Here is a 15,252-nt window from a genome sequence, read left to right as displayed (position 1 = left end):
CAAGCTGTTCTCTTTGGCCTTTGATGCCAATTGCTTGACCTCTTCTGCTATTTCGAGAGGCCTTTCTTGTCCGCATCCTGCGCAATAACCAATTGGAAGGCAAGTGAGACACCATAATTGAAACTAAAGACATAAATGTCGTCATCATTAGAAAAAGAGCATAGCGTGACTTACCCTGATGACAGGAACAAAAGTCCATGATCGGTCTGCACGGCAACATTAACATTCACATTATGATACCTGCATAAAACAAAATTTACATGTTAAATCAGATGGGATATACACATTTGCTGGCAGCACTTGCAGATAAAACTTTTGACTTACTGGCGAATATAATCATCTGACCATGAAACTGTTACATTGAGGAACTTACGAAGAGCCAAAGCAGCAGCCTGATATAAATAAGAACAAACCAAACGAAGTTGATATGAACATATCAATTCGACACTACATATCTCTGAGGACCTATGCTAAAATTCACTATCATTTTTAGCCAGAATCCCAAAGGTTTAGAGGCGTCATCATGTGATTGTAAAGCCAAATTAACTTAAAATATTTTGTATTATATGTTTTGACACAAGATAGGAACTTTGCGTCAAGTTCACTCGGTGTCTTCCGCCCACTAGCCCTTTCCTCTCTTTTTCATTGACAGAAACAAGTTACCCTCTAAATTGATAGAATCTGAAGTCTGTACTTCTATATAAACCTTCCACAACAACCGCTGCTGCTCCTCTATATCTTGTTAAGCCAAAAATTCATGAGTCTCAGTTATATAAGATGTCACAAACAGAATATAAAGAAGTCTGTAATGTGGCCAAAAACATTTAAGTCAGAGGTCGACACAAATTGACATCATGTTCAAAACTACGAGAAGCCATTTAGAATGATTTTGGAGGTCACAGAATTCAACCATCCTGGCTTATCAACCACCTAATCTCACATTGGAATCTTAATTGAAACTTAACATCTCAAAAAAGACAACCTACAAAGCACGATTATGTTGGTCAGAGACAAATGTAATACCTTGATTACAAGGTCATTAACTGAAATACGTGACCCACCAGCTGCTTCTTGCAATGAATTGAGTTGGGAGCGCAAACTGCATATAAGTAGCTTAAATTAAACATTGACAACAAGCCTTGTCCCTCTAAGCAAGCTTGGCTATATGAAGTGCATAATACCATGGATGTATCATCTATCATAGATACGCAATTGCAATAGAGAAACTAACCTCATGAGTTTGTCAAACACATGTATCTACTGTTAAATAGTAATGAGGAATAGTTTGTTTGGATAATAGTAGGCGTGAAGCTGTGATCTGTAAAATATAAGGAGTTAGTTTCAAGTAAAAATACATCACTTGTACTGTGAAAGATATAGTAATGGAGAGCATTACATAAAAAGTGAGTACAAGTAAGGAAAAAGCAGAGGAGCTGGAATAGAAGGACCAAAATGGCCAAACAAAACAGGCTGGATGCATACATATTGATCATCTAAAAGGACTTATATATTAAATGAAAAAGCATACAATGAAGGCGGCACAAAACTAGCCAAACTTTTGTCAGCTGGTAGCCTATTTACGTCCCTAATTCAAATAATTCAATCCTACCAATAGATTAGTATCAGGGTTCCATTGTCATATGAAAGGTAACTTCGTAAGCAACAAAAAGACACTGCCTAAACAGAATGGTCTAAGATTAACACACTCATGATTCAACCAATAAATCTCAAAACACTGTTTTACAAGAGGAATTTGATTTGATATGCTACCTTCCTAATCTGAGAGACAGGAATGTCAGTGTAATCCAAAGCTGCATCTGTAACCTTGGTCTTTGAGGCTGCTGAAACCTCCTTAACGCCAGAAGCTGCATCAGATGGCAAAGCTTGTTATCCAAATCAAATCAAATCAATCAGCTAAGGGCAATACAAAACCCTAGAGCTAGCAAGACAGATGACTCCTCTAGAACAAGAAGAAGACCCACTATGACATCTAGGCACACAGAAAGAGAGACAGAATAATACCCAAGTAATCATCAATATCACCCTTAACAATGAGCCCTTCAGGTCCTGTTCCTTTGATGCTTGACAGAGGAATCTATATAGTTGACAAAAAAATCGTAATATATCTTCAAAATGGCTTATTTCTGTTATTTATTAAACAACTTTCAATCATGGCATTTCATCAACTCACATTTTTCTCTTCAGCAAACTGTCTAGCAAGAGGACTGGCAAATATGCGATCTCCAGCTGGAGGAGATGCAGTGGGTTTGGAAACCTTTTGCTCAGGTTCTCGGGCAGGCTCATCTACCACCTCTTTCTTTGGTGGGGGAGGGGCAGATGGTTCTTTAGCAGGGGCAGAGCTAGCACCCGAGGCAGACGGTTGATAATCTTTAAACTTTGCAATATCATCCTCGTCTTCAACAGTTATAGCAATTATCTACGAAAAAAATGTTCATGTTACTGAGACAATTACCTCTGCATGTAAAGCTTAGGGTGTAAGCCAATAAACTTTCTGTGGGTACAGACGCACTTTTTGAAACACCAAATAGAAATTCCCAGTAAAAATTGTGCAGAGAGGAATTGAAACTTGTAACTAGAGTTCAATACCTCTCCAACTTTGATTTCTTTTGATCCATCCCCACGTATTATCTTGGCAAGATAACCTCCTCCATGCATTCCATTTCTACTGTTGCTTTATCCTTCAAAAGTTATATACTGAGATGTCAAGGCCCACATAAAGGTCATACTAAACAAAATAAGTCTACAATGTCGATAGCACAAGAACCCCACAGTTTCAACTTCACACAGAACTTCACCAGGAGAAACTTTTTCCCCTTCTTTCTTCAACCATCTTGCAATGTTGCCCTACATATAAGTGTGAATCAGTAGGCAGAAACAATAAGCCAAAGTATAATCAACTCCTGAGCTTCAGAAAAATACATACCTCAGTCATTGTAGGTGATAGAGAGGGCATTCCAATCTCTTGGTGCGGAGGAAGGTCTGAAAGATATTGGCCAACATTAGTAATGAAACAAGTATGCTATTATTATATTAGTTATACAAAAATATCTAAAAAGGGTAAAACCCAGCAAACTCTTGTGAAATATAACATCATTGATGAAAGAATCCAATACATCCAATTAAAACATCGAACAAGTTCCTGTATGATTTCTAGTATAATCATAAAACATTAAACTCAAACAAAATAACAGGAGATACCCTTGGAGTTTTAAAAGAATGAATGAAAGACAATCAGAAGACAGCCAATAAAATTCTTTCACTAGGAGTTATTGAAAAGAAGGCACTTTATTTCTTTTCTTTTTAATTATTTACCCTATGTTTTCAGGTAGCAGCCAAACTATAGATAGATGCCCCTATAAGAGCAGATACAACAAAGTTACAGTCAACATGGATGGCAAAGCAGCAGACGCCAGAGCATGCTGTATTGCAGATTGTTCGGTAAAAGCAAGATGCATATACATCCTACATTCAAGCCATGCCACATGACACCTTCTTCAGGAATGATCATTATTTAAGAAATACAAGATTGTACTATCTAAATTATGAGCCCTTCGATAAAATACCCAACACAAAACTCAAAGAGAAGAGAAGGACTTGAAACACAAAGAAAGCAAGAGACCCAAATAGCCATGGAAAGTACCTGAAGCTGATGCATAAGTTCTCCTCGATTGGACCTGAGAACTGTTATCAGGGGAAGGAAGCAATCAGAAATGAGATGAGTAAGTATTACCCTGTTGAAGCAGGAAAAGTACTCAATAGACATTTTAAAAGATACCATGAATTCTCATTGCTTAAAGAACCCGGGCGAAACATGTTGACATGTTTCTCGTCTGTCCACCAAATGACAATTTCTGCAAAAGATAGAATTTGCCAATTGCCTCCAGGTCAGCTTGAAAAAACAGCTTACTAAAATAAATAAAGCACAGGCAAGGAGAGGAGTGTTAGCACTACTAGCACAGAAAGAAAAACTTCTTGTAAAATATTGTTCAATTGGTATAAACTGAGTTTAACTTACAGCGTGGTAGGAGGCAGGCTCGGAAACAGTCTTTTTCGTTGGGGACAGGCAACCATGAAATTGGGATTCACAAACATCTGGAAAATAATTTACTCCGCCATTCATAACTATAATAAATGAAAATTTAGGAACTTCAAGAAAGTACAGACAAATCATGGCTTCCTACACATGCGTCCAAAATGTATAGAATTTCATCCTCCAGGGTAAACCATGAATAGTTAACTAACTAATATACCACTTGTTCAAGAAAGACTCAACTTTGGGTCTCTGTCAAGAAGGATAAATATCACTTGACTTGAATACAGTGCTCAGACTGCACCAGCATCTGACTACGATAGTACTGTCACTGACTTGTAAGTTCATCAATCATTAACAGCAGGAAATGAAAACAAAAATTAAATAGAGGCCTCATATACGAGGCAGCAGCTTGGTAAAACTTGCCACAGCCCTAAAAATTTACGCTGGCCATGCCTGAGCCTACCATCAACTAAACATATCGCAGAACCCAAACCCACAGGATGCCTCTGTAGTCCATAAGGTATCATTTGTTTATCTCAAACAATTAATGAATAAATAGGAAAAATAAATAAATAAAAAATAAACAGCCAACTACCTTGATTTCTGTTCATAGATTGTTGAGCCTCGCTAGAGAAACAACGAGCCAAACAGGCACGGTCATGTTGTAACAAGCTGGGGGCATTCCTCAACTGCAGGAGCACACATGTCTTGCTTTAATATTTCAGAAGCAACGTGGAGTAGATAGGCACCAAAGCAGAAAATCCATGCACAATGGTACCATATCAGACACAGCATCACACTTAAACCAAGCATGGCATGTCAGATTTTTTTTTTTTTTAAAGAAATTTGGAAGGAAAAAAAGCAGATACAGATACACATAGTATATAGGTTCAACATAATCATTATGTCTGTGACAAGATCTTAAAAACAGCATATGGGCATGATGAGGTCAAATTTCTACAACCCTTTCAAGAGTTCCTCAACCAAAAAAACCACAGAAGCACAGACAGGAAATGTTATGAAGAAAAACCATATAAATACATCCATACATAAATACATATAATTCTGGTTAACAACTAGTTCAATGGGCATTTCAAACAAAAATTGGTCAGAAGTTTCTAAATATATAAAGAAAATTAAGCAATGAGGGGGAACTTTACTGTCCTCTATAAGGAAAAATGAATAACAACATTACTTACAACAGTAAATGTAGATAAATGCAACCAATATAATCCAGAAATGACACAGCACAAAAATCACCCCTGCGTTGCGCCCAGGAATATTAAACAAAGAAAATAAGAAATGAAGCGTAATGTGATACTTTTGAGCATAACAACTGCAAAGACCACTCATATAGATTGCAAGCTTTGGTGAGAAGTTAGCACGTTGTCCAAAGGTTAACAGAACTCATCGGAAAGATCCATGATGACAAAATACTTGTTGTTGGGTACCATGGAGATAGGGGAAATCAAGCTCCAAGGACCCATTTGGGAATATCAAAATGCTCAATTTCCCCCAAAAAAAAATCAATGCTTTGAACTAAAATATCCAGCATCCATAAAATCTCAAGATGAAAGAAGGACAAAGAAATACAGTCTAAACGGAACTTCCACACATGCTCTACTTGTACGAGTTGCGATACGATGTAAGGATAGATGCATAATCAAAGATACAACAAAGGAAGCCCGATATGAAAAATTCAGAAGGATGACAATATACCTTTCTGGAGTGATTGATTATACGAGCTGCGTAAGACATTTTGCTTTCTACCCAACAGAATGAAACAAGCGAAATCGAAAGTACGCAGGGGGAAAATGAATGTTCAAAAGGGATTGGAAGATCGGTGTGAACTGGTTAGGTGGCTAAATCCGTAGGGTTTGGTCGCAGATCGGAAGCTGATGGTTGTAAGAAACAAAGCATCCCAGATAGTCCGATACCATTTTACCATTTTCTTTGGGAGTGCCTTTTACTTTTATTTCTTTAAATAATAATTTATATATGTAAGGAAAAATTGCAACAAAAAAAAGCCGTAGAAAAAATTACAGATAAAAACTCATTCACAAAATTATTGTTATTTGCTTATCAATTATTACCAAAATTCATGTTAATATTATAATTGGTCTTTATTTATAATTTTTTAATTTTTAAAGTATTTTCTTGTGATTTTTTCTATATAAAACCCAGCTATTTTTAAATTATACATACTGCAGTTCATTTATGCATAGGCAAGAAAATTGTTGTGAGTAGATGTCCAAAAATGCACTAATTTTTGAGCCCGTGACACCCAAAACCAATTTTCGCCAAAAAAAAAAATTAAACCATTGGTTTGCGATTTGCAGCTAACTCAATGCAACCTGATCAATCCAGCGAGTTCGCCAAATTGATGGGGTTAGATTTTGTAATTATCTTTTTTTATTGAACTTAAAATAACATCATTCTAAGATTAAAAAAATAAATAATAATAGAGCGCTAGATTTATTCTTCTCTGGTCTATTTATAAAGCATTTCAGCATATTTCACAGTTCACACAGGCTAAGGAAAACCTTAAATTTTATCAATTCTCATTTAAAATTTAGTAACTTTTCCACTTTATTCCTATTTAATATATATTATACTTCATGTAAACAAAATTAACACAATAATAAATGAGGGGCAAAATTATACATCTATACAAAAAATTTCTCTCGGTACCCTATAAATAGGACCAAAAATTATCTTCTCTCTTTGTCCTATAAATATGACTAGAGGGTATCTTAATAACTTTGTTTGTTATCTGTTTAATCATAGTTAGGCTATTTAATTCATGTTTTTTTAGCAGAATACACAGACATATGATTTTTTGTCATCATTCACTCAAAAAGAAATCACACACTAATGGAGGTAGGAGTAAAAAGAACATTAACTTTTTTTTGCCATAAAAAATATTAAGTATCAATTATATATATATGATATTATGATGGGTATCAGATGCCTTATCAAAAAATATTAATTGATTGATGTCACCTAAATGTTGTTTATCATATATTATTTAAGTATTTAATACATCCGTCATATAAAATAGAAGTGGCAATATCATATCATTGCTGTTTACCCATCTATTTTATATGACTTTCGCACCACTGCTATCGGTATCTCATTGTTAATTATTGATTAGTGATTAATTATTAATTATTAATTGTTGTTTCGTGTCATTATGCAATGTTTTAAGAGAAAGGTTCACGGGCGCATGACATGGACGAGCGAAAAAAGTCAACATTGTAGGCTTTTACAGTGGGGGTTCATTGCTAAATCACAATTATGCCCATCCCATATGATATGCCCCTAACAACCAAGCAAAGGTCAGTGCCTCTTTTTATTTTTTATTTTTTTGAAAAAAAGAGTTGATGATTAAAAGGGTGACACTTGTATTATGACACTTCCATTCTTGTTTTAGAGTTAACAATGAAGTGAATATATTTCGATCTGACATTTTACCCAATAGTTTCTATCTGTTTTTAATTCTGCATAGACATTAATTAATTAAATTAATTATGATTATATTGTGTTTGATTTGAAAAACTTACTGATGATCTCGTTCGTCTGAGACCAATAATTTTTTATTGTGCTATAAATGATGGAAATGAAGTAGGGAAATATTACATCAGCTAAGAGGAATTAAACTTTTAATTAAAAAAAAACAGTTTGATTAAAACAGACTTGATTGAGAAACACAGAATATACTCGTATATTTGAACTAAAAATGCTGTTTCTCTTTATCCTAACAAGGCAAAAAAAAGGAAATAAGAATTGCAATAAAGTCTAATAAAATAAATATATTCACAAAAAGTCCTATAACGCAGCTTATAATAACAATTTTAAGAGTAAAAAATAACAACAGATCTTAGATATTCACTTATTATTGAAATTTTTTAATAATTATCTTTTTTTTTTAAAACTTTGAAGTGCTGGCAGCAGCAGAAGTAGGAGAGGCAACGTAGCGTGAAGCAACTAAAGAGAAAAGGAATGTTTAAATTTGATGGGCAAAGTTGAAAAGTTGAAATGATGGCAAATATCACAATGTGAGGTATTATTTCACTCCCCCCTCATTTCTGAAGGGAAGGAAGCAGAAAAAGGCAAACATTTTTCCTTCTCTTCCCCTCTACTTTCTTAAACCAATTAGCCTAACTTTGTCCTTCCTCTTCCTTTTTCATCCCCTGTTTTTGAAAAAAAAAAAAAACCCAACCAAACATTACTAGTGCCTATTTAAAATAATTTATAAATAACTTTTTAATCGTGATTTATGAAATACGAGATAAGTTTATAAGATGAGTTTTGTCTCGACCTATACAAAACATGTTTATAATTACTTTTCATCACTGTTTTAAATAAGCCTATAATTGCAAGCTATTTACCTCTTCAAAAGAAATAAAAGTTAGTTTTATGGTCATTGTTGGGCCATCTTGTAGGTTTGGGCTTCCTAATTATATGTTGGGCTTTAGAAGCCATCATTAGTTAGGCCTGTTTAAAATATACAAAATAGTTGTACTTTCTTTAACTAAATTAAAAGGAGATGACTTATAACTCACAAATCATAAGGTTATAAGTTTGAATCTCACTATCGATATAAAGATCTTGTTAGTAGGTTATTTATAAGTACTTTTATAAATACTCTCTGAACTTGAATGTATACCCTGACTAAACTTACAGAACCCATACTTTTTTGTATATATAAAAAGAAAAAAGGAGCCATTACCGGGGCCCACATGTAGGACCCATACCTATATCTTGATCCTGCCTCTGCTTTCATCTCTCGCATTCTGAGCTCATCAGGTTGGTGGGCACAGCGTGCTCAGCACTCAAAGCATCTTTTGAGTTCAAGGGTTGAGTAGTGTGGGACTCTTTTTTTTTTTTTTGCTTTTTTCCCTTTTACTGTTCTTATTAAAAATATATACATGCATGAAAATTATTTTTGGTTTAAGCTTCAAAGTATTTTTTTTCAAGTACATTTATTATTTTAAAATATTGTGTTTCATCTAGCGCTGAAATATTTTTTTTTTCAGATATACCCTACATTTTAAAGTACTTTATGATACAATTATCTAACACCCCAAAATTATTTTTTATGCAAGTTCAGCATCCTAGAAATATTTTTTGATTCATCCATCACCCTGAAATATCTTGTCAAATGCGTCCAATATCCTAAAATATTTTGTAACTCATCAAACGCTTAAAATTTTTTTTTTCCAGATACATCAGTATTTTTACTGAATACACATGGAAAAATATTTTAGAGTATTGGATGAAACTTAATCCAAAAATAATTTTAATATATACTACCTTCGGTCTTTAATATAAGAGTTAGTTGATTATTAAGTAAATTAAGAAAACTAGTTAAGTTAATTATTTATAATAAATAGGTGTTATGTTTTTTAAAATATTTTTACTAATCAAATGTATTGACTAAAACTACTACTATTATAATGGCTACTTTGAGAAAAAAATAGATAAATATAAAAGATAAAGTAAATTAGAATATTATATTTAGGATCAAAATAAAAATAAAAAAATTTTATATTAAGAATCGGAAATAATATATTTTTTCATGAAGCATCCTGTGGACCCATAAATTGAAAAAAAAATGCCTATAGATATGGAATCATCCACTCATGATAAGTCATGCATCCAAGTAAACGGTGCCACAGATATCAATCAAACATAACCACCAGGCTTTGTGACGTCAGGACAATACCACATCCGAAGCAAATCGAGCTCGCATACATAAGGAAGTTATGAGCGCACGCAAACTCACACCAAAAATTATGAATCAGACAAAGAGAGAGAGATTCAAAATGACGAAACCATTATTGTCCGCCTATCGTGTCTATGCCAGCACCTGGAGCACCATTGAATATCTCCCGTATGCGAAACTCAAGAATGAAATTCACATCGTTCTGGCCTTTGCCAGAGACTACGATGGTGAAGGAAAATACCAGAATGGGAAATTCTTTCCCTATTTTGAGACAAGCAAGTTAAATGCAGATGAAATCCAGAACATCAAGGATAGAGCCGCGTCCACTTCAATTAAGTTCTTCCTCAGCATCGGAGCTCCTCACTCCAAATTCCCATTTGCTGTCACTTCTGCTCAGGAATGCGACTGGCGGAAAAATGCCACCGAAAGTCTCAAGCAAATCGTCCAGAATTACAAGATTGACGGCATCGACGTGTATTACGAACATATCAACCCTGATGCCATGCATCAGTTTGGCAACTCAATTGAGAAAGTCATGTGGAGTTTGAAGAGCAATAACATCATCACCGATGCTTCCATCACTGTATCAGCTCCTCTCAGAAAATACTATTTCGACCTGTACAAGAAAAATGAGAAACTTTTTGACTACGTGGTATACCAATCCCATACTGAGCTTTCTCGCATCTCCACCTTTCAAGAGCTTGGAGCCGTCTTCGACAAACTGCTTTATCCCAAAAATAAGATCTTAGCTGGGCACAGTGACGTTGCTCCTGGAGACTGGACTAATGTCCCGCCGCCCATCTTCCTTGGTGCCGTTCCTCAGCTCCTTGACAAGCAGGGACTCTTTGGCATTTCCAAGTGGATCGTGACCGGCCTATTATAACCCTGAGGCTTAAGTGGTGAGATCTGTGGCCAAGATGTCGTCCCATTCCCTACCTTGCTTAATGAATAATGATCCACCCATGGCTGCCATATATATGTCTTCGTTTTGTGATTTGTGTCGAACTCCTGCTAGCTCTCTTGCAGTTTTCTTTGCATTTCTGTGGTGCTTGGGTTTGTCTGAATTAAGTACCCTTTTTAAATAAGGTCTGATTCGTGCTGTCAGCTTTCGTCTCGAATACGAGATAGTATCTTGTTTCTATGTTTCATTCCTGTATACGTATTGATCGAGTCCGATAATAAAAAAGTTAATTGCTTTGCATGATTATTATTGAGTTGTGTGATTGCTATATGATTTTTCCTTCTTATCATCGATCGCTGTTGTGACCCCCCACCCCCCGTACTAGCTAGGATCAAGTGTGTTTCTTCTTTCATTCAGGTGTATTATTATTATTTCATGTCAACCTTTTCCCTTCTCGTCCTAATTCCAACCAAGTACGTACGTACATAATAAGAAAAAAGAAGTACGTATGGAGGATCTCATTATTATAGTAATCATAACATATATAATTGAATGATCTTATTGCTAGTTTGCGTTGTTATTTGCGTCGCCGTTATAAGCATTTAGTTGCTATACATGTTTGATTAATAAAAGCATACGGTTTCTGAGAAGTAATAAAATAATGAGAAGAGGTCATCCCAACTGTGATTTGTATAAAAATATATATTGACAAGGCAAAAGAACTTGTGAATTCAATTAAGTTCAACTAAACAAATTTTGCATGCTTAGTGAGATTTTGAAAAGCTACTTTTAAAATTAAAAAATTAATAAAAACAATCGATTCTCTTGGCTTCTGAATAAAATGAGACGTGGATTATTTATCTAGGTGTTTAGTTCAATGGCCACTCAGCCTCTTAATCCCTTCCCCCAATGTGTGTCTATATATAGGAGCTAGATAAGGGCAAAGATGGTAAGCACGTGTGGCAAGCTGTGGTTGGCAAGCGTGGGTCCGAAAGATATGCAACCTGACGGGTTTGCATTTTGTAAACCCAAAGACCACCAGGCGGGTTAACGATCCACCTCTTTTTTTATTATATTTTCTTTTCTTTTTTTTGCAATTTTTAATTTCATAAAAAATTTGCAAATTAAATTACAATTTTTATATTTAAATTTAAAGTTTTTAAAATATTTTCATAAAGTTATACTACCTCTGGTCCTAATTATAAGAGTCAGTTGACTAATTTGAAGAGATTAAAGAAGTAAGTTGAGTTAGTTATTTGTTCTAAATAGATGTTGTCTTTCCTAAAATATCCTTACTAATCAAGTGTATTGACTAGAACTCTTATTATTAGAAGGGCTACTTTGGAAAAAAATATAAATATAAGAGATAAAGTGAATTGGGCTCTTATATTTAGGATCAAAATAAAAGTCAAATAGGGTTTTACATTAAGGACCGGAGGTAGTATATTTGAATTAATCCAAAATCTTGTAAATATAAATCTATAATCTCTTTTGTATTGTTATTTTATTAATATAAAAAAATAAATAAATAAAGCAAAAGAATCAAAGATGGAATCACGTTTCTAAGGCAAAACATGATTATGTTTAAATTATGTGTAAAAACAATAAATTTTTTTTATTCAAATCAGTAAAATAAAAAATTGAAAAGAATTCAAATAAAAACCAGCTGTGGGCTTACTTATGCCGACTCTAGACAAAAAATTTATTTTAATCCTAAATATAAAATCTTCGTCAATTTTGTCTTTCAAATTTATAATTTGTTTTTAACTAATTAAAGAACAGAGGGATTAATTAATTAATTAATTAGATTTTTTCTTTCATTGCAAACCGTACCCCATGTGATGTTGATGACAGTATCCCTATCTCATTAATCCCTGTGAAAAAACAAGCTTACTGGAATAAAATAAATAAGCACAGGCGCACAGGCAAACGAGAGGAATATGATGCGTGGTAGCATAGAAAGAAAAACTTCTCGAAACATACTGTTTAATTGGCATAAACCTGCATATATGTGTGAATCAGTAGGCAGAAACAATAAGCCAAAGTATAACCAAACTCATGGGCTTCAGAAAGATATAGGATGTGTTTGGATGAAACCAAACCGTAGTTTGAAAAAGTGATTCTGGAGAATAGATAAAGAATAGATTCTGTGAAGAATAGATTTTGTAAAAAAGTGATTCTAAGAAGTGAGAGTATTTGGATAGTTGTTATCAGAAGCACTTTTTATATATACAAATTACTAAAAAAAAGACATAAGTTAATATGATAATTACAGAAAAAATAGATTTTATAATATATTTTAATTTGAAGGAATAAAATTGTTAATAATATATTTTTTACCAACATAATTAATAATACATAAGATAATATAATTAATAAATAATTAATATGTATATATATTTATAAAATATAAGATTAAATATGTTTATAAAAAAATTTGTTTATAAAAAAAATAATAAGATACATATCCTATAGGCTCTCACACTCTTCCTTTTTTCTCCAAAAGCAAAAATTTTTAGCTTTTTCTAAAACCATGATTTTGGAGCCAAAACCATGATTTTGACCCAAAACCATAGTTTTAGTTTTTGGATGGGTGTTTGGGTGATTATTCCCCAGACCATGATTATTCCCCAATTAAATCTTCAATATATTTGCTTCTTAATTTCTTCCTTTCGTTACGAACCCGTCTCAATTAAGAAAACCATCTCTGTTCTCAACTTGCAAATTGCCTTCAGGTCAGCTAGAAAACGAGCTCGATAGAATAAATTAAATATAGCACGGGCAGGAGGGAGAGGAATGGGTGGCAGCACAGAAAGAAAAACTTCTTGAAACATACTCCTCCGGTCCTTAATATAAGACCCATTTAACTAATTTGATTAGATTAAGGAAGTTAGATAAGTTAGTTAATTATAAGAAATGTGACATGTTTTTCCTAAAATACCATAATCATCTTTCTTAATACCTCATCTTCCTCTTCTACTTGATTATGGTTGAGGGAGTATACATAGGGTACTTTAGAGAAAATTGATAAATATGATAAGTGGGTCTTATATTTAGAATCAAAACCAACTCAACAATTGGGTCCTATATTAAGGACCGGAGGAGTACTATACGTAAGTAAATTAAGCAGTGGAGGGAAAGCTTTTTATTGTTGTTAATACTCCTCCGGTTCTAATTATAAGACCCAATTGACTTATTTGAGGAGATTAAGGAAGTAAGTTAAGTTGGTTATTTATAATAAATAAGTGTTGTTATTTCTAAAATATTCTTGCTAATTAAGTATATTGGCTAAAACTATCATTATTAGAAGGATTATCTTGGAAAAAAATGCATAAATATAAGAGAGAAAATGGATTGGGTCTTATAATTAGGACCAAATAAAAAGTCAAATTGGGTCTTATAATAAGGACCGGAGGAGTATAAGGAAACAATGAAGAACAAAGTTATTTACAGCAGTAAATGAAAACAAATGCAACCAATACAATCTAGAATCTAGAATCTAGAAATGACACAATCATATAAAATCATCCTTGCGTTGCGCCCCGCAGTATCGAACAGAGAAATGAACCATAACCTGATATATAACAACTGCAAGATCTCTCTGATATATATGGGGGGAATTATATATGCTCCATGGACCTATTTGGGAATATTAAAATGCTCAATATCTCCCCCCCCCCGGGGGCGGGGAAAAAGTAAAAAAACAGGAAAAAAAAAAGAAAAGAAGCTTTGAATGAAAATATGCAGCATCTACTTGTACAAGTTGCGATGCGATGTAAGGGATAGGGATGCAACAAAGGAAGAAGGCCGATACAAGAAAGAAAAAAGGAAAAAAAGAGATGCACGAGAGATGGTTTTATTGCGTAGCTGCAACTGCGAAGGAGTGAAGAGTCCTACATCGGCCACGTGGGGAAGCGAAGAGCGCAGGGTAATTATAAAAGCCGGACGGAGGAACGTTCTTTTTTTTTTTTTGGGCCAAAAGACGGAGGAACGTTCTAATTCATACCTTTCTAGGCCTTTTGGCTAAGATCAAGTGTAGTATTTTTTTTTTTTGGTTGCCCACCTAGTTTACCGGAGTTTTGCTTCAATTACATCTAAATTCGACCCGCGTCGCGTATTTGGCTGTGGTGGGTGAGTTTCCCAACAGGGATTTCTGCATACACTGAAACTTGAACTCGAGACCTTATTTAAGCGGTACCAAGCCGCTTACCACTTGGATCAACCCCGTTGGTAGATCAAGTGTAGTATCTGTTCTTATCAGTTTAATATCTGATACGTGGGTCATCGGCCCACATGATATTAAATTTATTTTTTGAGGGGGAGGGTTCACTACAGTAGCTTGCTGCTGGGATCCTCGCATGTCGCCCATGCGTTGCACTACTGCACGGGCCTGGCGCTTCCCACGAAGCCCAAGTTTTAATTTTTTCAAGCCATTTCTTTTGTGCTTAGCCGATAGGCCCAATTAATTAGTTAATTTTACACTGGGCTTCTACACGTTCGTCCAAATAAAGCCTAGGTCTTTATCACACCATAAGAGACAACAACCAAGCATAATTAACATCTTGACAT

The 15,252-nt window shown here is 34.3% G+C and overlaps 1 protein-coding gene, 1 non-coding gene and 1 pseudogene across 2 annotated transcripts; 2 read left to right on the top strand and 1 right to left on the bottom strand.

Moving 5' to 3' along the window:
- Window positions 1-174: 174 nt before the first annotated feature.
- LOC114747866 (dihydrolipoyllysine-residue acetyltransferase component 3 of pyruvate dehydrogenase complex, mitochondrial-like) lies at window positions 175-5,985 on the bottom strand (annotated as a pseudogene).
- Window positions 5,986-9,882: 3,897 nt separating this feature from the next.
- On the top strand, window positions 9,883-10,665 carry LOC114747865 (ruBisCO-associated protein-like). The gene has a single exon (XM_028936206.1). It carries the CDS (start codon window positions 9,883-9,885, stop codon window positions 10,663-10,665), a length of 783 nt encoding a protein of 260 aa, XP_028792039.1.
- A 4,230-nt stretch (window positions 10,666-14,895) lies between these two features.
- On the top strand, window positions 14,896-15,087 carry LOC114747869 (U2 spliceosomal RNA). Its single transcript, XR_003740417.1, has one exon. It is a non-coding gene; the product is annotated as a U2 spliceosomal RNA (small nuclear RNA).
- Window positions 15,088-15,252: the final 165 nt, after the last annotated feature.

This window comes from Neltuma alba, unplaced genomic scaffold (genome assembly GCF_004799145.2).
Source record: "Neltuma alba isolate B1F8T4 unplaced genomic scaffold, ASM479914v2 tig00005498_pilon, whole genome shotgun sequence".
Lineage (NCBI taxonomy): Eukaryota > Viridiplantae > Streptophyta > Magnoliopsida > Fabales > Fabaceae > Neltuma > Neltuma alba.
The sequence above is the reverse complement of the archived record's forward strand: the minus strand, read 5'-3'. Positions and strand labels throughout refer to the sequence as shown.